This window comes from Battus philenor, unplaced genomic scaffold, assembly GCF_028537555.1.
Source record: "Battus philenor isolate CCGP_79_NKW_IND1 unplaced genomic scaffold, ilBatPhil1.0.hap1 SCAF_13, whole genome shotgun sequence".
Lineage (NCBI taxonomy): Eukaryota > Metazoa > Arthropoda > Insecta > Lepidoptera > Papilionidae > Battus > Battus philenor.
In genome coordinates, this window is record NW_027181675.1 from 13842307 (window position 1) to 13868956 (window position 26650).

A 26650-nucleotide genomic window follows, 5' to 3' on the forward strand; every position below is an offset into this window, starting at 1 on the left:
AAGATGATGCACGGGAGACGATTTGAATGTCAACAAAGATAGAGATTAGAACAGAAGGAAATTGTAATATGAGAGATTGTGAAAGACAAAGGGACAAATTGAAATAAAAGAATAAAATAAAAAATACTTTATCCGAGTTGGTGTAACGAAAGCATCCCGAAAATGGGGGATAAACAAAACAAATCATACTATATATACTTATAAATGATCTTGGAAATTTGTATACAAAAAAGTTAGTCTATCAAAAAGTCATTTAAAGAATATGTATAGTACAAAACTAGCTTATAATCATCGACGTAATAAACGAAACGGTTTCATTGCTTTTGAATGCAAAAATGTTATTATTAATATCATTTCAGTGGTAGAATAAAGATTTTCAATAAGACCGATAGGCAGATGCATGTATCCTGCGTTTATGATTTCCTTTGTTTACCTTCTGGGCTTAAAATATCCACTCCTTAATGGTAGTGTAATAAATAAAATATAAATGTAAATTTCGTGTAAAGTATTGACCATTTCATAAAACATCGTAACAAATCGATGTTATTGTTATATCGTTTATTACTCGTATAAAACATCGAATTCTGTAATCGATTTTTTGTGTGATATTTGAAATCGATAACATGCAACATTGAACCTATTACACATTCCATACTTATATAACATTGTGTGCTTACATACGCAGTAATGTGCTGACCGAATATTTCTGAAATATATTTGATATATATATATATATATATATATATATATATTATTTAAATGATATTGAATATATATTATATAGATTATTGAATTGGCAAAAGACTATGACCATTCTAGTCTTATTTAACCTGTTTTTCTGCTTAAATAATTGAATGTATGTGGTAACATTTCGTTAAAACATTTTGACATGTCATCTGTCACATTTCCCGCGCGAAATTTCGTCAGATTATTTTTTAATGACATTCAATAATGGCCCGATACTGGCAATATATACAATTCTCACGTGATTACGGCCGCCGCCTAGAATCGTATATCGGCGTTCTTGCGATATATCGGTTGCGTTAGACAAGCCAATTTCACAGATGTTTGACTGTGAACATTCGATCGTAATGATCTGTCGCGTGTTTGTTTACTGTTACAAAACATTTTTTTTTTAATTTCAAGGACATATCGATGTGACAAAATAATCGATTTCAGTATGTTTTTTTTTTTCATTTCATTAGAGTTATTGGCCATGACTGTTATTGGTATTTTGTTAAGCAATATTTATTTTAAAATACAACTACACCTTTTTGACACTAGCAGGTAACTGTGTTGCTATATCAAAATATGTATCACGCGCTAGGTTCTGTAAAGATATAATTTTTTACGGCATCTAATAGACGTAAGTGGTTGATCCATGTTCAACCCGTTGTCACATTGTGACATGTCAGCTGATAGACGCCCACAGCTGGACATAGGCATCGAAAAACGTACATTTTTATTGAAATATGTTTTTTGTCAACACACAAAATTGCTTCCCATCTATTGTCTTTAAAATTACCTTGTAAATGTCTCTCCAACAGACTGAACGCAGCTATGCTTTAGACCAAAATTTGATATCTGTGGTTAAGTATATATTGAACAATTAATGTACTATGACTACAAAGATGACGATGATATCAAAACTAACAGTAACATAAGGCCTGTCGAACAACCGTAGCGAATAAAAATTATGACAATGTATATATAATTGACGTAATAAATTGAAAAAGTGTCAGATTTTTTTTTATGGCTCCCGTTATTGGTAGCCTCTCGTACCCCCTATCTGGTGTGGGACAGGGACTTTTTGTTTACATTTATTTAATTTTTTCACAATTTTTTTTTTATTTTCTTACTCTTCATTTATGCATCTTACGATCTTTTATTCGGTGTTCATTCCTCATTTCTTCTTCCATTCTCTTTCGCTCTGTGACCTTCCATTCCTCTCTCGTTACACATTAGCATTTTATCATTTTATTTCTGTTTAAGTGTCACATATTGATGAAGCAGGCCTCTAAGTATATATAATTGGAGTCGTCGAATATACCATAATCGCCACGAATGGTAGGTGGATTGGCGATCGCAGTGTGGTATTATAGTGTGTAAAGAACGCTACTGGAAACTTGTATGTCAGTAGTGACAATACTATATAATTAATACACAAAGTGTAAATTATATAAGACTGTATACCGGAAATCGAAGATTGCAAATTTCAGTCCTCCATTGCTGTGCTACCACTGCTCAATAATTAAAATAAAGCCTTTTCAAACGGTTTTATTTAGTTCGACTCGTACGGAATTTGTTTATTTGGGTCAAAATTAGAAATTGAAATTTAAGCACCTTCCCGTTGTCAGATTGATCTGAAATTTGGTACACACATTTAATTTAGATGACAATACAATATAATAAACTCAATAACATTATAAATCTAAGATGGCCGCCGATACAAAATGGCGGATTACATATTTTTCCTTAACCCCCTCAATATGGGTATCAAACGAAAGGGCTACACTTGTAAAACACAATGATTATGTCAAAATTTAAAATTCAAGATGGACGCCGTTCCAATATGGCGTGCTAGGTACATATTTTTCCACAACCACCACAATATGGGTATCAAAAAACCGTTTAACTTAAAAGTTTTTTAAATGTATTTATTTGGTTACGACATTGTTTACATTTGTTATAATTATTGGAAATAATTAATATATGTGTTAGATGTGGTATGTTCTGGATGTCTCTTGGTATGAAGGCCCTCTCCAATTACTTCCATTCTAGTCTAACTTTCGATTTAGATAAAGAAAAAAATGTTCATTCAAGAATGGAACTCTAACAGAACTTTTATTGATCTTGTACTATTTTTTTTAATATATTTTGTTTATGACACTACTGTGCTTCGCAATTTGTTATAGTTGTGCAGAAGAAGCAAGAAGAAACTACACGATATTTAGATATCTACTGCTTATCACTGTTGTAGAAATTAAAAACACAAAATAAAAATGAAATAAAAATTATAATTGGCGGATATGATGTAAGATCATTATCTTAAGATACCTAAAATTGAAAATAACTAAATATTAGGGGGACAGGAAAGTAATGCCGTTTCTAACGATATATTTTAGAGAAAAATCGATTCATTTTTACCGCTCCGGCATTGTATATATATGGCAAAATGTTGTTAACGAAGGTGAATATATTGTTGATTAGAAATAAAAACCGGTTAAAAATGTAGTCGTGTGAATTTAATTTAAGAAGTGACATTACTTTCCGGTCGCCTTAATATTATGTCAGTTTTGACAAATTAAAAATTTCCACAAAGTCGTCCAAAAGGAAGTAGCTCGTAACGTTCATTCTGTATATGTAGCAAATACCGAACAATAGTCTTGTATAACGTTTGAATTATTATATGTAACGCAACTGTGATGTAAGTTTTTGATTGTTGAAATGCCGCGCCATTTATAAGCGACATTTTTGATGAATATGCGTTCTAAAATATGATCCATATTTTTGGACGTAAGATGTCACTTGTCACATTTTTCCTTGACAGTTCGGGCCATTGTTCGAAATTTGAAATTTTTCTCGAGCCGCAATTTAATACGTATTTTAAAAAAAACGAATATTTTTCTTTACAGAAATTATTTATTGAAATTATAAGTCAAAAGTACAAAATATGTGTTATTAAAGTTAAATATATGCACACGTATTTGACAGCACTCCTAATAATACTTAAGATGCCGGTTAGTTAATTATGATCGGTGTATGGATTTCGCTAATTGTATGGTGGAATAATAATAATTATTATTGACACCAGTGATTTGTTTCGATTTCCCAGGAGCTGACATAGGTTATATAAATTTAAATATTGAAATAATTTGACAGTCAGTCGGAGCCAAAAATAATCTCGCGAACCGCAGTTTGGCCACCGTTGGCATATATACACCTTCACCAAAAATCAATAGTATCATAAATAACATATAACGTAATAATATTATAGTAAGAAAGTGATTTTTCAAAATTCGCATATCTACATATTAAAAATAATTATTGTTGACTATTTATTTCCGCAGACATTGTACTGCTAGAACTTATTATCCTCTCGTTTACTAATAGAAAAGTAATATAAAATATCTCACAATAATCACACTATACAGGGTGATTGGAAATTGGTGTAATAGCTTCAAAGCATTTACTGACAAATGAGCTATACCCTGTATATACTACATTTTTCCGAAAAAAAAAAACACCTTTGTTTATACATCGTTTACTTTTAAGGTCAAAACGTTTCTGGCGTTCCCGCCAAATGCACAGACAATAGTATCGTTTGCCGCTTCGCTGATTATCGGCCATCTTGTTTCGTAATCGTGATGTAGTCCGATAACATTAGTTTGTTACTGGCCGGGTCCATTTTTTAATAAATAAATACATTTAAAAAAGTTTTAAGTTAAACGGTTTTTTGATATCCATATTGTGGTGGTTGTGGAAAAATATGTACCTAGTCCGCCATATTGGTACGGCATCCATCTTGAATTTTAAATTTTGACATAATCATCATGTTTTACTAGTGTAGCCCTTTCATTTGATACCCATATTGAGGGGGTTAAGGAAAAATATGTAATCCACAATTTTGTATCGGCAGCCATCTTAGATTTATAATGTTATTGATTTTATTATATAGTATTGTCATCTAAATTAAATGTGTGCACCAAATTTCAGATCAATCTGACAACGAAGGTGCTTAAATTTCAATTTCTAATTTTGACCCAAATAAACAAATTCCGTACGGGTCGAACTAAATAAAACCGTTTAAAAATAACAAGAGTCGATAATTTATATAGGTTAATGTAAAAAACAATTGTCAGTTTCAATTACTCTGTAATATTTACAAAAAAGACAACACGTGCAATATCCGGCGATAAATATTGCACATCGACCTTTAGAAAGAGACAATCGGCTAATTTCGGCTTCATAGAGCGTTATTTCTGTCGCATGAAATACAACGACTGACAAAACGTCACATAGGTAGTGTGGGACAGAGATAATGCTCTACGAAATTATCCGGTTGTCTCTATCCAAAGGTCGATGTGCAATATTTATCGCCGGGTACTGTGTACCGTATTTTGTGACATACGTACAGACGTACCTCAAAAGTATTAGATGATTTATTTTATTTTTAAATGTTATATAACTATATTACACAAAACTCAGAAACTTCTAGAATAATTCGATCATTTTTTTCATGTTTTGATTAAGGCACTAGAGTAGAAAATATGAAAAGAAAATTAACAGTAATTTAAAAGTATTAGATATTATGGTACAAAAAGGACGCTATTGCCCATGCTTTGGAAACTTGTTTGTGATTAGTGGCAATCCTGTATAATTACCGCACAAAGTGTGAAATGTAAGATTGTATTTCGGAAATCGAATTCGCGACCTACGATCGCAAATCTCAGTACTCTACCGCTGGTCTATTACAACTCTACACTAATTTAATGTTGATCTATTTCTTCGTAATATTAATACCAAATCATCACGTATAATGATCACTTGTGTGTAATAATACAAAAGGCTGATATTGGCATCCAATTGTCAGCTCTGAAGAGCCCACAACAAACTCTGACGTGTTGTTGTTTTTGTCAATTTTACAACAACAATAGAGCAGTTCATTTTAGTTGCATCGCTTACAAAATCCTTCACACTGTAATAGGAATTTTTTACAAATTTTTGTTTAATGAGAGGCATCAATTGCAAATAAATCAGAGACAAAGTGTATTGTAACTGTATTAATGTTATAAAGCCTAGATAAAGGTCTTCATTTCACTATCGGTAATAAAAGTATTCTTACAATTGTAAAAAGTGCAGTAATTATTTAAACTGCCAGCGGAACCTGTGGCTTGTGACTAAGCGACGAGGTGAGATGCGGTGAAAGCCGACGGCCGCCCGTGACGGTCAGAGCGACGGGCTTTCATTTATGTAATATTAGATAATGACCGCCTCCGCGAAATATACGTGATGGATATTCATTTACAAATAAACATATAGAAAGGTATGATTTTTTGAGAAGGCAAGGGTAAAAAGAAATGCAGACTCATTACATATATATGTATATTCTAATTCTTCAATCTATCTCTATCTATCTCTTCAATCATTTGTTATAAATATGTGTGTGTGTGTATATATATATATATATATATATATATATATATATATATATATATATATATATATATATATATATATATATATATCAGGGTAACCGGAAAGTAGTGTCGTTTCTGTCAAAATATTTTACAGAAGAACCGGTTGATTTCTACCGCTCCGCTGTTAAAAATGTGTATATTAGACGTCAAAATGTTGTCGATAATGAAGGTGAAAATATATATAGTTGATTATAAATAAAAACTTGTTAAAAATGTTGTCGTGTGAATTGTTGAATTATAGTCTTTCGTCTCGCCTTTAAGTTGCATTTTCTAACTTATTATTTGATGGGGCGGCGATATATAAATATACATGTGTGTGTGTGTGTGTGTATATATTGTCGCACACAAATTTATTCAATTTCTTGACTATGATCATTTAGATTTATGACTTTCGAATGACAGTTTAATTTATGACCAATGAATTATTTATACTCTATGTCTATTCAATAGTTTTTAATTGTTTTATATATTTTATGCCAAAAATTATTTTTTTGCCTAACGCCTAAAGAGGCATGACACGAAGTTTACAGACGATCGTGTGAGATCGTCGGTAGGTAGAACTTGTGCTAGGTCTATTTTGAAGCGTATGAGTGCGTACTGCGACTGCAATGTTTTAAGATAGTAATAATTCACGCTAGTAATGCAAGATCTCTTAGAGACTGTGTTTGGCACTAATCGGTGTAACATAACTCCTGAAGATGTGCCGTGGAGGGGTGAAACGTGTTGAGTGATTTGACGGTGGCAGTTGTGTAGTTCGCATTGTTTGCCGCATGCGCATTTGTCAGCGGGCTGGCGGGCGGTGCACTTTGTTGCACGACTACCACTGCATGTGCGGAAGTGGCTAAATATTGGTCCTTTTCTTACTTAGGATGGACTCCCACAAGGTAACGCCTGATTCCATTAAATGGTTTAATATTGTTTTCGTAGTTTTAAATCGGTATAAATATGGGCTAAACTAAGAATATAAACACTTCCACTTCGGGCTTTGTGTTGTTACCTCCAGGACCTACCGACTTTAGGAAGAATCTCATAAACTCTTTTAAGGTAGCAAATATCGAGGGCTACCTAGGAAGCCTTGGCTCGGGCCACTACATACTACAATTTTATCGGACTGGAAATCCGCCGTCCTATTATATTGCTTCAGTGAACTTTCCGTGAAGTTATTAGATTTAAGGATCCCTGTGATTGGACCTCAATTTAGGCTGTCGTTCGTGGAAACGGGTATTCCGTTTGGCATTCCATCTCGTGAGCGCCCGAGAGGCCTGATCCTCGACTTGGTAGGTACCTGGTCGCTTTACCACCACTTCTTGAGATGTGACGGAAGAAACTCCAGCAACGCTTGTTTGTATCTAGAAGAAATAGAATTTAGTATAGTCTTTTACAATGGCTCTAAATCAAAAATAGCGAATAGAGTCGTGGGAAAAATAATTATTTCGTAATGCAATTATGTCCCGTAATTGCGATGCAGCGTTTTGTCGCAGTGTTGCTTATGCAAGTTATGTTGTAAGAACAAACATAAATATAGTTTATTTAAATCTAATATGATTGGTATTAGATGTAAAAGCTATAAATTGATGAATGTATAGTTTATATGCTGTTATATATGGTGCATCCCATCCAAAAATCAATGATTTATGAAATAATAAATAATATAATGATAATATAGTAATTAAATAGTTTTTAAAATTCGAATTGCAACATATTATAATTGAATTGTTGTTTTATGTCAGTTTTTTGCCTGTTGCATACCAATATAAATAATAAATTAATATAACATACAGTGATTATTTTATACGAGATGTTGGAATGTAACATATTCTATCGTGATCATTTTATACGGGATGATGGGAAATATGTGTAGCTTTTTAAACCTATAAGCAATCACCATGATCACCAATTATGATATTATCACCTATACAATAGACTCATCACAATAGCTCTGGAACCATCAGGTTTAGAGAGTTAAAATTTGATAGATATTTTTCCTTCGTCATATACAAGCCATTTCAGAAGGAATTTTAGTAAATTCTACCTCTACGGGGATTGAGGATGCGTTTAATAATTTCACAAAGGATTCGAGGAAGATTTTAATTATAGGTATTGGTATATATATATATATATACCAATACCACGCTTTTGTTTTTAAATGTTTACTTTGTTCAATTTTCGTTTTAAAAAGTAGTATTTTCGTAACCCTGGAACCTAACCCTGTTTTTTTTTAACGTAACCACGACGCAAAGTGAGATATTGGTGTGTGTGTATATATATTAAGCGTACACATGCGTAAACATCGAAAAAACTCAATAAAAACGTTGTGAAATCGTCGAAGAAAGTCGCTAATTATAAATTGCGACGCTAAATGCGTCGTGAGAGCCTTATACAGGCGGCGACTTGTTTGTAAACATACGATGACGCTTTCCTTTCTCAAGGAGTCGGTGAGGAACATGGCCCTGTTCGACACCTTTTACAATTTTATTTATAAAGAAAATGTAATCAACACTAAAATAAAGTTTGAAGGATTAAACTTAATGTTTACTTTACAATGTATACCAGTGTGAAAATCAGGCAGGAATCAATAGCCTTCCTGATAAGAGAAGAAAAAACCAACGAAGAGTTCCTCCTACTCTATAGAAAAATAATAAGTAGAGAGTAATAGATAGAAATAAAAGTTAATAAAAATGTAAACAACCAAAATCAAAAAAAAAATAATGTAAAACCAAGTGATATTGTAATAATCCTATATAGAAATAAAATAATAAAAATGTAAAAGAGTAATGAGGGATGTATGAAAGGCGTTACAGAGCGAAAGGGAAAGACAGAAGAATTGTGGCAAGAATGAAAAGAACGAAAGATCATACGATGTATGAAAGACGATAATGAAAATAAAAAAATATGTGAAAAAATTAAATAATGTTGAATAGTCCCTGTCCCACACAAGATGGGGGGTACGAGAGGCTCCCAATAGTGGGGGCCATTAAAAAAAAATGTATCCCAGCGGTAGAGAACTGACACTTGCGATTATAGGTCACAAGTTTGATTCCCAGAAAACAATCTTATAAAATTTACACTATGTGCTTTGATTATATAGGATTGTCACTGTACTATATATACGTACTATAATACCACACTGCGATTGCCAACCCGCCTGCCAAGCGTGGAGATTTTGGTAATTTTAGCCTAAAGACGTCCAATGCAAGGCCTTGGCCTCCAATAAATATTTCTATGCAGCGATATACCATAATCGCCACGAATGGCAGAGGAATGATCGCAGTGTGATATTATGGTGCACAGAGGACGCTGATGCCCATGGTCTGAATGGTCATGGTCTTGTTTGTGGGCATCAATCCTATATAATTAATGCATTTGAATTATATGAGGCAACCATATTATGAATGCACAAAATTTCAATAATAAAAGATTATTTCTCGGGAATTGAACCAGCGACACACGAACGCAAGTCTCAGTCCGCTACTACTGGACCACCACTGCCTAAGTAATAGTATATTATTACTAGCTGATCCCGCAAACGTTGTTTTGCAAAAAAAAATTGATATTTTAATTTACAATTAAAAAATAAGGGTTGATCGTAGAGGGGTGAAAATTTAGAGTTGTGTGTATTCTTGTATGCTGTATCATAAAAAAATAAAAACAAAAAATTTCGTTAAAAAAAAAAAAATTAAGTGTGAACAACCTTTATCACTTAGGGGTATAGAAAATAGATAGTAGCCAATTCTCAGAGCTACTGAATACGCATGTTAAATTTGGTAAAAATCAGTCAAGCCGTTTCAGAGGAGTTCAAGTTCGAACACCGTGACACGAGAATTTTATATATTAGATTATCAGAAATATTTATTTTTAATAAACTATATAAGATAGTTGATATTTTATATCTCTCTTGCTACAATGATTATTTATATATATATCATCCTAAAAAAAATCTCGATAAATTGTTTTAATTTTCAATAGTATTTACATCGTTGCGTTCTAAGCTTAAAGTAATTTCAATTATTTATCTATGATATAAATGTGTAATAGTTTAACAATGCTTTATAAAGGTTACCTTGAATAAAGTATAGCACGTAAACAATTACTGACATAGTTTTTATGTAAATGCCTTGTGAGTCAGCCTTTACTTCCTAGTGTACCATAACACTGTTCACCTTGACTGTACTCAATGTCTTTAATACGGGTTTTATAATTTTATAGGATTGTTTTTCTATCTGTATTTAAACGGTGTTATCTATGGGACGTTACTAGCTTAAATACATTTTAAATTATAAACATACCTGAAAGCCTTATGTCTGAACGTGACGACGGTTTTGCGATATAAAGAAATATTTGTAGATAATATAAGTGAAGGTTGAGGAGTTAAAAGAGGTTGTCTAACATAACTGAAATGTTACACTGTTGTTCCAGATGGAACGCTTTTACGGAATTCTTGTATTGACAAAGTGACATAATGCATCAGTAGATTTAACATCTATTATTTTACGTCTCCTATTCTAAGCTCTTCAATCGCTATCTTATTTTTTCAATAATTTTTTTATCTCACTTTTTTATATTCTCCATCTCTCTCTCTTCCTTCTAAATTCCTCTCTTTCTACCTTCTTACGTCCTTCACATTTTCTCTCATACTCACAGTATCAATTTTCATATTATTTGCGCATCTGCCGTCGTTCGCCACATTTAAAAAAATGTTTTTCCAATTAATCTTATTTTTTTATGCTCCTTCATTATTTATATTTAACGTTATTTTATACAGCACTATTTTCAATTTTTTTATAAAACATTTGAGTGTTTTTTCGGTTTTGTTTCGATTAATTACATCACATATAATCATGTCACAAAGCCGACGAAAAATATGGTGACTCTACTTGTCATCCAAAAGGGAAGTTGATTTAATATCGTAAAGTGTTCCCACAGTAACGCGGCGAATAAGTGACATCTAGTGGCGATATTTGTCAACCTGCTTTATTGTACTTTAGACTTTACTAGAAGTACTTGAACAAACTTGTCTTTACTTGAATTGTGTTATAATATATGTAAATTCTAGTGTGACAGCCACAAAGGTATGGAACTCTTTTCTCAATCTCTGATGCAGGTGTTACTTGCATAGAAATTGTGTTTCCCAACGTTGGCCCACGGGGGGGGGGGGGTTGGATTATAAAATGGACTCCACACTAGTATAACCCTTTCGCTTTAATATAAAAATTATATATATTACATAGGGGACGTAAGAATTATCAGGTGGCGCATGTTAGGAAAAATGGTCGAAAAACACTGATCTAAAGGATATTTTTTTATTAGATATAATATTACAACAAAATATATTACTGTGATCAAAAAGTAAGGTGAAATTGTCATTAAAACCCCCGGGTATTAGGAAGGCAGCTAATTTTTCTAGGTAGGTAGGGCTGTCTATAACATTTGTCAAGCGTCTGTTTGTCATTAGTCGAAATATAATTTGACTCAGTAAAAACTCTTTTTAACCATTTTAGAGCATTTTGTGTTTAAAACGACAATCGGATTGGTCGATGTCGTATTGCATTGGTTCTTCGCGATTTTTTTGCAAAAAAATATACTGATATCGATCCGCAACCACCGTATTCGCTTGATCCAGCTCCATGCAACTTCTGGCTACTCAGCAAACTCAATGCAGGGACGTTTTGACACGATTGAGGAGATAATAGAATCTAAGGTCTTGAAGGCTGTACCGGAAAAAGACTATTCCAACTGAGTATGTGTTTTACCCTGCAGTAATTGACTAATAAATATACAGTATGATAGGTTATAGGTTTAAAAACATCTCGAAAACAAAATAAATATACTATCTACAAGTTTATTGGTTATTGATATTAAAGTTTTAAAATCGTATGTATAACTCATTTGTCAACTAAAGCCTTAAAATTGTTACACCTATTTCCAATCATCTTTATAAGTTGAACTATTGCAACAGGCCGATAACTTTTGGCAGTATTATTTCGGAAACAAATGATTTTCGGACAGAGTTTATCGTACATTAATGTACATTTGACCCTTTAAAATATTTATAATTATAAACAATCATCCTGTATATATTTTCTATAGCAACAACAGCATCAGTATCATCGACAACAGCGGCATCGATATCTCGCCGGCCGTTCCGCGTGGCCAACCGCCGCAGACCAACCTTCACCACATCGACTACGACCACTACAACCACCACAGCACCACCCACCACCACATCGCAACCCACTGTAAACATACTAGAGAGTGATGAATATCTACAGGATATCAATGATGATGGTAAGAATGATGTGTATCCCGAACTTCTATTTCCGGAACTTCTCTTATTGCCACAACCTCACGCCTCAATGATTTAATTACAAATCCGAATCATAGAGAACGTCGTTTAGTATTTAAAACGTATAGGCAATAGCTATACATCTGAAATATTAAACGTACATCTGGTGCATCCTATTGCTGTTGGGAACGAAACGTTCTATAGTGGATATTCCACTAGGTAGACCAACGGCATAAGGTCATAGTGGCAATCTTAGAGGGAGGCCTATATCTTGCAGCGGGTGAAAAGAACAAGAAGCCTACTATTATCGTCATATCAGCTTGTTCTTTATTTAATCTAAAAATATCAATACCGTAAAAGTTAACCATTTATCCTTTTTCCAGACTCTATTGAAGACACAGCCGTGCCATCGCGATCGGAATCAAAGAAGAATACAAAAATACAGAGACGTCCATTGGTATCTCTAAAGGAAGAACAAGATCAGAATCCTTCGGCAACAAACGAAGAGGAAAAGAAGAGACAGAGCAAGAAATACAGCTCCAACTTCAAACAGAACCAGTTGGATGAAGTTTTGAAACTTAAGAATCAAGAAGGACTCGACGTAGAAGATCCGACAACAGAAGGGAAATTCACAGAAAGTAAGTACTGCCTTCTTTCGAGTCAGATGTAGTAGGTAGCCCAGTGGTGGAAGATTGAGACTTGCGATAAAGGTCACGGGTTTGATATCTACGATGCAATCGTTTATAATTCACACTTTGTGCATTAACTATATAGGATTGCCACTGCTTACAAACAAGTTTCCAGAGAATGGGAGCATCGTCTTCTGGATACCATAGTATCACACTGCGATCACCAACCCGCCTACCAACCGCGGTGATTATGGTATATCCCAACATATCGAGGGCGTCGATGGGCTAAAACAACGATACAACGGAAAAGTTATTTTTATTCACCTTTATTAGACTTTGATGTTATTGGTCCAGAATAGGGGTCGATTATTTAAAAGAGATAAACATATAGAAAATTGTAATTAATTCAAGTTTCTGTTAAGATGTTTTCTTATATTCATTGTATTGATTTTCTATCTTTTCGATGTCGAAAGAAAGAAGGCTTCATCATCGGATGCATTAATATGACTTATTTTATTTATTCACTAATTTAAAAGTACGTTTAGTCAGTAAGGTCGTACAAGTTTCCCAAAATAAATGCTAATATGGTATGCGACTGGTGACATCTGTGCTAACCTGCTGAAACGAAACGGTGAAGAGCGTTCGGTCCACAAATCATACTTGTTTGTTAAGAGCACGTCAAAAACGTAGTCAGAGAGCGATATAAAATTTGTGATCCACTTGTTAACCTTTAGTCTAAAATAATTTCCTTATGATTTGTATATTTCATTACCAGACTTCAGCGCTGAAACCGCCGTAGCACTAGCAGCTCACCAGCTCTTAGAAGCACCAGTACCAGTCGTACAGGACTACGAATACGACGCCACACCCACAAGAACAACGGCTATAAGAAACACCCAGACAAACAAGTATACTAACACGGATAATCAAGAAGTCACCAAGTCAGAATCATACCCTAAATCATACTCCACGACCCCGAGTTATGTTCCTCCAACCCAGAACAACTTCCAGTATTCCACCAGCCTATTCTCCAGTGATCTTTTAGAAACTGTATTACCTTCAACAGGTGGTTTTGTTACTTCAAAACCGTCAGGTTTCACAGCTCCTACTATAACTAACCCAGGTCTTTCCGGTGTATCACGTAATTTGGGTCCATCAACCGTCAGATACTTGAGTACAACTGAACAAAATGTAGAACCTGAAAACTTCAATCCAACAGAAGACAGGTATACTGGTACTAGCGAAAAATACACGAAATCACCTCCGTCCACTATACAATACTTAACCACTGTTGACAAGTACAGTGGACTGTCTTACGACTTGTCTCCAACGAACAGGTATACAGGCGCAAGTGAAACAGTGACTCCCACTGGAAGATCACGTGGCAGAAGACCTAGCACTACTCCTAGTCTAGAACAATACACAGTTACCTCACAGACTTTACCACCAGCAGATGATTTTGTTAGAACAGGAAAAACATACTCACAAATTTCCGAATCAGTTACACCAACAAACAGATATTTGAAAACAAACGAGGGGTCCAGTCGAGCAACAGAAGGTTTTAGTGAAACTAGTAAATATTTAGAATCAAGCGACAATTTTGGTAGCGTAACGGGTAGAACTCGTGGCAGAAGACCTTATATTACTAATACTCCGACCCAATATACTTATACCTCTGAAACAGTATCACCAACTGACGTTTTTATAGGAACAAGCAAAAAGTATTCCGAAATTTCTAGATCAACGAGTCCCTCGAGAATTAGATACACGGATACCAACTCGGAAGAGAACAACGGACCTTCTATAATATCACAGGATACAGGTACGACAAAGAAATATCAAGATACCAGCGATTACACCGTATACCAAACGACAGGTCCATCTACAATTGACTACTCAGATTCAACTAGATACACAGGTACTTCACAGAATCTTAACCCCACGAGATTTACAGTTGGCGGTGAAAAATACACAGAAACAGTACGAGAAACAATTCCACCTACTCCATACATAACAGAGGATAACAAACAAACATCTGAAGGTTACACAGGGAATAGTGAAATTTACTCAGAAATACCTCTCATTACTAGAGAGCCTACAAGAAATACAGGCAGAGGCGAAAGTTACGCAACACTACAAAATATAACTCCTACTAATACAGATACAAGTGAGAGATACACATCGTTACCGAGAAGAAGGAAGCCATCCACGACGACAATTGAAAGCGAAAGATATACCACAGCATCGCAAACTCCGAACCCAACTATAGATTCCGCGGTCACAAATGAAAGATACACAGAGACCTCGCGAAGGAGGAGACCATCATCCAGTACGTACACAGAAAAGTATACCAGTGAAACAGTACTAAATACAAATCCAACCACACCAGCAACAACAGAGAGATCAGTTCCATCGCGAAGACGAAGACCTACCACACAAACTAGTGCCAACGAACAGTACACCACAGAAACAACTACCACATTATCCCATACGGTTACCCCAACCAACTACCCACGACGCTTCAGACCGAACAGCTTCAGAAACACTGAATCAGTCGCTGACGTCACAACCTCAACTGAAACAAACGAAAGATACACAAATGCAGTTGAAAAGTCCACTGAAATTCCACAATTCGAAACGCACACTAACAGAAAGTACTCTGAAATAACACGAAATAGAAACCCATCTGCTAACTCATATGTGGAATCGTCTGAAACAGGTGCACTGACCACGGAAGCTCCTGGAGAAACATCTGGACGTTATTACACTTCGAATGCTCAGCATACAGAAATTATCCAGGACTTAAGTCCGTCTACTGTTAAATACAGCAATGATGAAACATCACCAAACGATAGTCAGACTTCAATTCAGCAGCCGAGTACAACTGGGAAGTACGTATCGGGTCCTGTAGATGATTATGGATTCTCTACTGCTGGGTACAGTCAGAGTCAGGACCCTTCGTATTTCACCAGGGAATATCTTCTGGCTTCACCGGTGACCAAGACGTATGATGGTATGTAGACTTTACCTTTCATATTAAATTTTCCTTTGTTCAAAAATACTAAGTTATGTTCAGTCTGATCTATTTCTTAAAATTTGCTTTAGTAGATGGGATAGTATTTTATTTAGGACGGGGAAGTAAATCTTTGGTTCCTTATTCTCTGTTGATGTTGTTAATGTTAGCCCGAAGGCTTTTACATGGAAGCTGAGTTCACGGAGCGAAAGGCTCCATGGACTTGAAAAATCTTCGGTATCAAAATTTTTAAGTACCAAAAATAAAATCTACCGTAATATTGCGCTGAACAATTTTATTTAATATTTACGTAAAATAACAATATCTTTAGTTATGGTATGTCGTTGTTGGACATACTGGTTAAAAACCGGTACAGCCGTCAGAGTGTTTTCCTTGAATAGCAAAATAAATGACGCATTCAAATGGTTTAAAAATATAATTGTTTACAGATGAATATCAGTACCTATCGCCAGTAACATCAACACAGCTCACATCGACCACCAGGAGACCGACTAGAAAGAAGATGGTTTTCCGCAGAATCTCATCAACAGCTCAACCGAGCTCAACCACGACGACAACAGAAAAACCAAGAAGGGTCGTATCTCGGAAACCATTCGAGAAGGTTCGGAAAGTCCAGAAAGTAAAAGTCGTGAAGGTACCGAAGAAGGAGCAAGAACTGCAGTTTATTGAGGAGACAGAGGAGAGGGTGCAGCCGATCCAGAGGGTACCAGTAAAGAAGGTGGACGTACCAAAAACGAACCGACTTAAACCCATCGCCGCCTACGATTATTACGACGACAGCGAGGAGAAAGTCGCGCAGAAGTACCAGGAGGGCACTAAAGTCGTCCTCCACGCGAAGGGTGAGGAAATATTCAATTTATAATTGACAATGTATGTTTTAATTGTGATACTCTCCCGGAGGCACACACGTCATTTTTCAAAAAATTTCATGAATTTTTAACCATAATAAATCTTTTATTAAAAGGATAATCTAAATCTAAAATCTAAGATTAAAATAAAAGAATTTTATATGAACGATCTTGAATGATGATCGTTAAAAGATTTTAAGTAAAAGTTTTTTTTTCACTAGTGTTAGTATAATGTTATATCTATATAATATTCATTGCGTGTTTTGGATCACGGGGAAAATAGTAATAAGTTAAATTAACAATAGTATTAGGGCCGAACGTATTCCGAAAGTTTCTACAGTGATGACCACGAACCGGTAGACGCCGTGGTGGTAGGTCGCCCACTAGTTGGGCAGACGACATAATCAAGGTGAAGGAAGACGCACGCGGGCACCGTAAGACCGGACTTCGTGAGAAGGCCTTGAAAATCCAGATGAATAGTATATAAATTTAACAATTACACAACCAAGGCCCTTAATATTAAAAAAGATTCAAAGAAATATTATCTATATACATAATAAGAGCTATGTATATATTGTAACCATAATACTAAGTGACTGGAATTTTAGGAATATTCCTTTCTCCGAGCAGAGGTCGGTTAAAACAGGTTTTACAAAATTCCACACCCAAGGGATTTAGGGATAATTAAGTTTGTGAAACAGGCAGGGGCCTGCCAATTTAACTTGTATAAAATATGCTATTCGAGTTTATTTAGGGTGTAGCTGCCACTTGAACCTCCATATTTTAGCCGCTCGCTAACACTTAATGGCGATACGTATGGATCAGCTATGTGGTAAATTAGAATAGGGAACCTCTCTTTATATTTATGATTCACTCCAAAAAGGGTATAGCAAAGTTTAAATATTAATAAATCTATTTAAAATTATTCTTTAACAGGCACGATAGAATGTTTGGACATTGGCAACTTCCCGCATCCATCTTCGTGCAAGAAGTTCATATCGTGCGCGCGAATGGAGAGCGGAGCCCTATTGGGCTGGGAGTACGTGTGCCCATCAGGGCTGTCCTTCGATCCGGTCGGCGGCATCTGCAACTGGTCGGCAGGACTCGGCTGCCACGAGCAGGACTCCTGAACATTTTACCCTCACATTGTTAAAGTGTTACCAGGTTAATCTAAATAATTTCCAATAATACTTCATTGTTAAATCAATATCTGATATGTCAAAATCTGACAATTTGTCAAAATTAAGTTGTCATAATCTGACAGTTGCGACAGACAGATTGTCTGTTACCAAATAAATTTTCGAAAAAAAAAACGATTGGTTGACTCTATTATAATATATAAATATTACATTAATAATCGTCTTTAGAATTTTATTCAATAAATCAAAATTGTAGTATTTGATATAAAAGCAGCTATTGATTTAATATCAGTTATTTGATTTGGTAAAGATAGCAACATTTAACAGAATTTTAATTTGAAATTTAATAGAAGTTCCTGGGTGAATTAGAATTTATAAATTAAAAAACATTTAACATGAGTTTCGGTAAACGTAATGTGATATTAAATAATCAAAAATGCAAACTAATACTGATTTTCAAGTCAAAAATTGTAACCAGCAGTTGTTTAACTTAGTACTTAATTTAAAATTGATATTTATAAGAATTAAAAACTTTCCTTGTTCATAAAAACCTAAGTCAAAATTGTTTAAGATAATTATTTTTTATAACGTAAGTCAAAAGTTATAAAGATAAAATTTGTCTTGAATAATTTAGTTCTTTCAAGGCGAGTTATTATATTTGAACGCTTTTAAGCTTTCAAATATATTCAACGGATTTTTTCCTAATGTCACAAAAATTTTCTTTACACTTTTGTATTTTTATATCTTGCATACTGGCAACCCCATACACTTGTACATTTATCTGTGTCTAGTTGTTTCGATATTTAGTTTACACACGTACTGAAGGTAGGCATGTAAAAATATAGAATATCTATTCCATAGTGTGCCTTAAATATTTTAAATTGTGTAGTTGTAAGAAATAATGTGATTAGAAATTAAATGGAAAATACTCAGTTATATACTGTAGTTTTATTTTAAATCTCCTCTGGAAACATAATTTAAGTATAAAGAGAAATCCTCCGGAGTAATGACAAAAAGCTTTGCTTATAAGATATATATAATATTTTGGCCAAGTGAAAAGCCAGTCCACATTTTTAAAATTTATAAAGTGTCTGTTACTTTCTGAAAAGCTATTATCTGGGTAATGTGAATACCGCTTTCTAATTCAATTTAATTGGTCAAATACACCATAACAAGTTGTTATGTCTGCTCTCTGAAGGAAGAATGGATTATGTGCTATTCTAATATATTCTTTGTATAATACCACAGGAAAAGAACATTTTTGGAGTTCTGTAAAAGGAAAAACAATAAAATGGAATAAATAAATAAGAAAGAACATGAATGATGTAAATAATAATTAAGAATAAATAAATTGTTCAATGATAAAAGTTCTGAATAAATAAAAGTAAAACTATAGAACTTTGGAGGGAAGTTAAAAGAAGTGATGCGATGTATGGAAAGAAAGAATGGAAAGGAATGAAAGATATTGTGAAGGAATTAGAGGAAAGAATGAAAGACGTTGAGAAGGACTAAAGATGGATATAAAAATAAAATAAAAATGTTATTATATAAATAGACTGTCAACCCATGATAAGGGTTAAACATGTGGCCACAAAAAAGGGCCTTAAAAAGAAACAAATAATCCCATAGAAGCCATTCCCTACCATACTTTAGAAAAGCCCTGGGATCTCCCAAGGAAGATTTGCCTGCTTTTGAAATCCTTTATAATCAATAATTCTCTGTTAAGATAGAGTATAGTGAACCTTACATATTGTCTTCTATGTAGGATGTTTACTATTGAACAAAGGCTTCAATATCTAGATATAACATAACCAGTTTAATTGATATAAAAAATACAAATTTTAATTATATACACTTCATTACAATGTTCTCTTGCTAATATTAACATATCCTATGCCAACGCATGTCATTTTAACCTTCTGTGACTTTGGTACACTGTTATCTTCATCATCAGAGCACTCATCATCTGCATCTGATCTCAAAACCTCAAGTTTGAACATCACACCGAAGAACTCTTTTAAGTGTTGCAAGAAGGATATTGTGTAGTCTGATAGTGGTCCCACCTGAAATATTTACAAATAATATAAGTAGGTGTACGGATGATCAATTGTCTTTTGATGCATCGATTAATTCATTTAATTACATTTTAAATAATTAACAACTTGTTCTTTGGTCGCTGATGATGGACCTGATAAGAAGGCAGGTTACCCAGAGAGGAATGGAAACACCAGGAAGCAATAAATAAAGATAAAACTCACAACACACTCGCTGACATCTTTCTGTCCCAGCGCCATCCAGAGCGCCAGAAGCCACTGGAACGAGGAGTCCACAGCACCAGCTCGGTACACTTCGTCCAGGAGCCTCATAGCGCACTCTTTGCCGACATCCTCCGGTAGTGAAGTTTCTCCACTTCCCGCTTCTAAAGATTTCTGTAATTACAAAATTGTAAGAATCCCTTTATAAGTGTAATCACAAAAGGCTTCTTTACGGTAACTAAGCCGGACGAATTTCTTGAGGAATTCTTACTTTATATCACCGGAATGAAAGATTGCCTAACCTTTACATTAACTGTGTACAAGTTCCACTGATTGACAGACAAAGGATCCTCAAAGGCGACGTATTGAACTGTCGTTTAGTATTAAGCTTGCCCAGCTAACAATTCAATCGATAACATAAGCACACGGACGAAAGGGGAGAAGGGCGGGGAGTATTGTTTCGTTTCGTAAGTCCGTCGTCAATGATCGCGACTGTTCTTTTTTCGGCCCCCACCTCTCCATACATTCCTAAGGCGCGGTACAGCGGTTTCGGTAACACAATAGTACTCATAACAGCAGTACAAACCATCAGATAATTGTTAGTTAAAATATATAAGTGGAAAACAACTCACAGCTTCAGCGCAATAGAATGTTTTCTCATTGGTCTCGGCTACTAGACTGACGCCAAAGCCTGGACTCTTGCCTGCGTTGGGACCTCGGCACTGGTCCGTGTTGATGTACACATCCGGTAGAAACTTCAGCATTACCTGTTCAAATGTATCAATTGATAAAATGGAACACAATTTATGTCAACCAGTTCATCATTTTATCACTTTGTTTTTGTATTTGTTAGTCTACGTTGTTGATATACTTTAAAAATAAAATACATTTAAAAAAAAAGATAATTCAACAGCTTAGGTTGTTCCAACTGTGAGGTGGACACCCTCTGGAAACTTGTTGGTTAAAATTACCTATAAACTTGTATACAGGGATCAAATCCGCAACCTATGATCACCCATCTCAGTCCTCTAGGCTACCACTGCTCGAGTCTCTTACATGCAATTAAATATCTTTTTTTTTATATGGCCCCCGCTATTGGGGACATCTTCCACCCCCTATTTAATTGGGAACAGGGTTTTGTATTTCTTAATAATTTTTTCACTTGAATTTTTATTTTCATTTTCGTCTTCCATAGTACACAATATCTTTATTTTTTCCTCTTTCTATCATTCTACAATTCCATCTTCCTTTCTCAATCATTCCATTCCTTTCATACATCCGCAAACACTTCAGTTATCCGTTTCTATTACAGTATCACAGTTTTAATTGGTTTAATTATTTTCTCATGTAATAATTCAATTTTTATTAATCGATGTGGTGATTAAATATCTTTAGACAAACCATCTACAGTAAGTATATTACTTTTGATATTTACCCCTTTAGCAGATTCAACAACTCTGTTAGCCATTGTTGGGGAGACCCGAAGAGCGTAAACAACGCCTCGTATCCTCTTCACCAAGCCCCAAGACGTCCACTGCAATGGACGCAGGTGACGGCGTACCGGACACCGGAACACCACTTCTCCACCACCGAGTGGTGGTGCACCTGAGTTAACCATCAAAGTGTTTCATAAATACAAAAACAATTTTTTTTATATATTAGGGAGAGCGGAAAGTAATGTCGTTTCTGTCGACATATTTTACATAAAAACTGATTGATTTTCACAGCTCCAGCATTGAAAATTTGTATACTATATGGCAAAAGGCTGTTGATAACGAAGGTGTATATATTGTTAATCAGAAATAAAAACGTTAAAAATGTAGTTGTGTGAATTTAACTTAAGAAAGCGACATTACTTTTCGGTTCCCCTAATACATGCATTGACAGTCCACATGTAGCAATCATACTGATAAGTTAATTGTCTATTTATAGCTATTTTAAGTAATTATAATTTAGTTTTAAATATTTAGATTGCAAAAAATGTATGTAGTTATTTACTCTCAATATGACTAATTAACAAGTCTCTGCATTAAAAGTCAATTGACTATCCATATAAGTGGTTGCACTGACATATATAACTATTAGTTTATATTTTTTATTCTGTTGTTTCTCACAAACTATTTATTTTATTACAATTGAATATTGTAAATGTTGTACATAACTTCAATTAGCATATACATTAGAAATTTTAATAGTTTATAACACATTACTGTTATTCATTTAATAGACATACTTCTAATGAGCTAGTTCTAAATAAATAATATTTGCATAAAGTGCATACATCAATACCTCACACACATTGTGGTTAAGCTCCAAAAAAACATGACGCAAAGTGTATTAAGATTTTCAATAGCAAACCATGTAAAGATACAAAAATACTACTTTTTAAAATGAAAATTGAAAAAGTAAACATTTAAAAAACAAAAATAATATTACTCTGCCAATAAATAAATATGAAAAATATTTTTTTTTGTAACCAAAAACAATTTGTTAGCCCCTTTAAGAAAACCACAACACACTACACAATTAAAACTGCATTCAAATTAGCAAAACAAAGTCAAAATAAAACAGTATTAAAATTGAGTTTTTATTTGGAAAGGGATTTTGAGTTTTGATAGCATAGTGCAATTAGAAACAAAAGTGTTACCATCTTTTAGATAAAAACCCCTAACAATGCAACCTCTAAATTCTAACAGTGCAGTGTAAATTAGTACTGATTCATTATCAGCGTCGGAATTAGCCGGCATCCGTGAATTATCCTAACTTCTATTTTTAAGTAATATACCAGTAAAATCTTTAAACATGTAACACAAATGAGAAAATTCGAACATTAGCTTATTGACGTGCAATGTGCACACTTCGCAGTGCACATGCCTGATTCAGTAGTGTCACTTTGGCAGAATAGACTGTAGTAAGGAAACAGTTAAGCAGCGACATAATTTTGAAAAAATACAGAACTTAACAATACAAAGCGAGGTATTGGTGTATAAATATTGAGAGAAGAATGCAATCATTGAACTTACCTCTTCTTACTACTTTAAGCTCCAACCCATCATCAACCAATATGAACTTCAGTAAAATGGGCAGTGCCGCAGATTTAATTTTGTCAACAGAGACATCCAGATCATGATGTGTCACACCTTGTAACACAGCATTCAATGGCTCCTTGCAGAATGGACCCACTGCTAACAGGACCTCCAAGTAGTAACCTTTAATAAAACTATTAATGTTATTTTCATTTAGATAAATGTAATATCTCTCCTGTCTATCATAAAAGAAAGAGGAAATATTACTTATGATCTGAAAATAAAGTAGTATATAGTCCATGACAATGACCCATACTAAGAACAGAACACCTTGCAATATGTTGATATTCACTTTGACCAACTTGACTCTTTTTATACATAATTAATTTTTAAATGATCATACTAAATATGCTTTAGAAACCCCTTCCAAATATGAGCTTTTGTTTTCACTTAATAGGTCTACATAGTTATAATAAAGTTTTGAGTGCCTATTATATTTTTAATGATAACCAGCTTATGAAATAGTTTGAATAATTACATGCTAAAGTGCTACGAAGTAAATATAGGTTTGGTACAATTAATAACATTTTAATTCATAATGTCACTAACCTATTCCTCTTTGAGTGCAACAGTTGTGGTTGACTTGTCCGCCAACTAATATTCCGGGTTGGAAGTACATCGAGGTACCCGTCTCGCTCAGCTCCACTCTTGTACCATTCGTTATTTTGTCCAAAAGCCGTATCAAGTTCACTTCGTACTCTCTTAGCCCGGGATCATCGTGCGAGCTTCGGATATCTTCAATTTTAATCGCTCGCCCGCTAAGAACAGACAGTAAAAGTCTCTGTCGAAACAAATTGCTTCCTTTATATACAAGGACATCTTTTTCTATCGTCGCCGGCATTTTTGGTCAATATTAAGTCAAAAAGAAATTATAGGTTTACATGTAACACAAACAAAAACACGTGCAGGTGACAATGGCATGTGTGACATTGACAGTTATTATTAAATTTGAAATCTACAGCCAACGTCACCATTTAGTAAATAACAAAATGTTAAATGTTTATTAATAACTGCTTTTAGTTGTGAAAAGTTTTTATTTAAAAGTGAATCAAATATTGGTTTTGAAATTATTAAATAGAATAAATATTAAATCTTAAAATATTTAACACTTATTATAACACCGTATAGTAAATATGAATACTTATAAAAATTTGGAATAGCACCCAAACAATCGTAATATATTGAACATAAAAGAACATGACAATTAACGGTAACATGGCAGAATGTTTTTTAACTTTGTCACAATTATTAAAAACAACTAACATTTTTGTCAACTGTTAATAGTAAAAGTCATAACAACGTGTTTCGTAGGATTTATTAGTAATAAATACAGAAACTTTTAAAATGAAAGTAAGCATTGGAGAAGTCGTTTTACCGGGCGATTATTGCGATGAAATTTTCAGTGTTGGTAAAAAGTCTAAGGTTATAATCGGTCCGGGACTTCATAAAGAAGTTGACCGTGTTTATATCACTAAAGCGGGAGTACTAAAGAAAAAGAATCCAAACACATACTGGGTGGACAATTACCAGAAACGCTACATACCAGCACGAGGAGAAAATGTTATAGGCGTGGTGGTTCAGAAAGCTGGTGATATCTTCAGAGTGGACGTCGGTAGCAGCATGACTGCGGCATTGTCCTATCTATCCTTTGAAGGAGCAACAAAGAAAAATAGACCGGATGTACAAATAGGTGATGTTGTGTACGCGAAGATGCTGGTAGCCTGCAAAGATATGGAGCCGGAACTTGTCTGTGTAGATTCAAATGGGAAAAAAGGTCGCATGGGTATTTTATCCGGTGGTTTCGTATTCAAGTGTTCGTTGAACTTGGTTAGAAAGATTTTGAATCCTAATTGTCCTTTATTAGATTCCTTGAAAAATGAGTGGCCATTCGAAATTGCGGCAGGCATGAATGGCTGCATATGGATAAAAGCAAATACTATGAGAGAAACCATTGCAGTAGGGAATGCAATCCTAGGAGCTGAATATTCAAGTGATGAAGAAATCAAAGCCATGTGTTCAAATATAGCTACAATTCTTGCTGGACATGTATCATAACAAATGAGTATCATAATAAATGAGTTCATATTTATTTAAATATGTTTTCATTTATATATAAGATTATTTACAAGAAATCTACTTAAAAACTACAATGTAATTTTAGAAGAGATAAAAGAACCATTTCACAATTTTACCCTTCAAATATCATAGAAAAAGTTTATTGAACTGGAATTTACTATTCCTTTGTTTAAATTTTGATTTATTATAATCACTTTTAGAGCCTGAAATATAATAGATTAACAGACCTTTATAAACTATTAAGGATTTAAAACTGTTGAACACATATTTCTACTAATTTCCTGAATGAGCTTCGAGCAGAGTATCTGGTCCTACTTGTTATATGATGGCTACCATGTTGCTAATCCATGGAATGCTAAAAAGTTGTCTCTACTTTCTCCAAAATTCTTGAGTTTAAATCTTGCAATGTATTCCAGTTTTTAGTAACATTGGGGTATGAATAAAACAATATAAACAGTGATCAGAGATTTATTTTGGCAAATTACTAACCTATTCACCTTGAAATCTCAATATGTGAAGACTACAACCGACTGAACAAACCTCTGCATCGGTGGAGACATTTCTGCAGTGTTCACAATAGGGGACACTGTTTAGGTACAGGGACATGGTGTCCGCCGTCACGCATGGGAGGATAATTAATAAATATTAATATAATACAATAGAAGAAGCGAAGCCCCATCCACACTATATACAGATTACGGTGGCCGTTCCACATTTCAATTTAAAAATAACTAACTATCAATTTGATAGGTTTTGACTGACCAGAATAAAAATCTATGATTTAATAATAATTTAGAAAACAATAAAATAACAAGTGAGCCATTTACAATTTTGTAATCTACATTAGTCGATTTTACAATAATGTGAAAATTAATTTTAAAGTTTTTTTTTTTATTTTATTGTTTTCGCGAAAGTACATCAACTGAAAGCAGTAACGTTTTTATTTCACCATTAATAATTAAAAACGAATCATGTCAAGTTGCGTAAGATTGTTTTGAAGACCAAAACATCTTACATAGTTACAGTTATTTCAAAAGTTAATTGAGTATCTGTATCATGGCTTTCAAAAAGAAACTAGGAACACATTTGTTATAAAGTTA

At 34.1% G+C, this 26650-nt stretch overlaps 3 protein-coding genes across 3 annotated transcripts in view; 2 read left to right on the forward strand and 1 right to left on the reverse strand.

Annotated features, from left to right (window-relative positions):
- Positions 1 to 18268, forward strand: part of Cht6 (Chitinase 6) — a 166065-nt gene extending 147797 nt beyond the window's left edge. Inside the window, exons 21-25 of the mRNA XM_068777609.1 lie at positions 12288 to 12485; positions 12867 to 13121; positions 13888 to 16125; positions 16575 to 16985; positions 17931 to 18268. Coding sequence (XP_068633710.1) covers positions 12288 to 12485; positions 12867 to 13121; positions 13888 to 16125; positions 16575 to 16985; positions 17931 to 18124 — 3296 coding nt within the window. The 3' untranslated portion in view covers positions 18125 to 18268. The remainder of the gene's footprint in view (positions 1 to 12287; positions 12486 to 12866; positions 13122 to 13887; positions 16126 to 16574; positions 16986 to 17930) is intronic.
- Positions 18269 to 19972: 1704 nt separating this feature from the next.
- On the reverse strand, positions 19973 to 24387 carry Rtc1 (RNA terminal phosphate cyclase 1). The gene is made up of 6 exons (XM_068777343.1): positions 24024 to 24387; positions 23412 to 23597; positions 21824 to 21993; positions 21021 to 21155; positions 20392 to 20562; positions 19973 to 20196 (listed from the first exon to the last, which is right to left on the reverse strand). Exons 1-6 carry the CDS (start codon positions 24313 to 24315, stop codon positions 19993 to 19995), a joined length of 1158 nt encoding a protein of 385 aa, XP_068633444.1. The 5' UTR covers positions 24316 to 24387; the 3' UTR covers positions 19973 to 19992.
- A 376-nt stretch (positions 24388 to 24763) lies between these two features.
- Rrp40 (exosome complex component Rrp40) lies at positions 24764 to 25529 on the forward strand. The gene has a single exon (XM_068777482.1). The coding sequence runs from the start codon at positions 24819 to 24821 to the stop codon at positions 25527 to 25529; it is 711 nt and encodes a 236-aa protein (XP_068633583.1). The 5' UTR covers positions 24764 to 24818.
- Positions 25530 to 26650: the final 1121 nt, after the last annotated feature.

What these genes read in the sequence shown, in the direction of transcription:
- Rtc1 (XM_068777343.1), bottom strand. Translation starts at nt 24,315, where the DNA reads ATGCCGGCGACGATAGAAAAAGATGTCCTTGTATATAAAGGAAGCAAT. An exon ending in TTGCACTCAAAGAGGAATAG is followed by an intron (nt 23,598 to 24,023) that starts GTTAGTGACATT and finishes GTTTTATTAAAG; the next exon opens with GTTACTACTTGGAGGTCCTG. An exon ending in CATTCTATTGCGCTGAAGCT is followed by an intron (nt 20,563 to 21,020) that starts GTGAGTTGTTTT and finishes TTGTAATTACAG; the next exon opens with AAATCTTTAGAAGCGGGAAG.
- Rrp40 (XM_068777482.1), top strand. Translation starts at nt 24,819, where the DNA reads ATGAAAGTAAGCATTGGAGAAGTCGTTTTACCGGGCGATTATTGCGAT.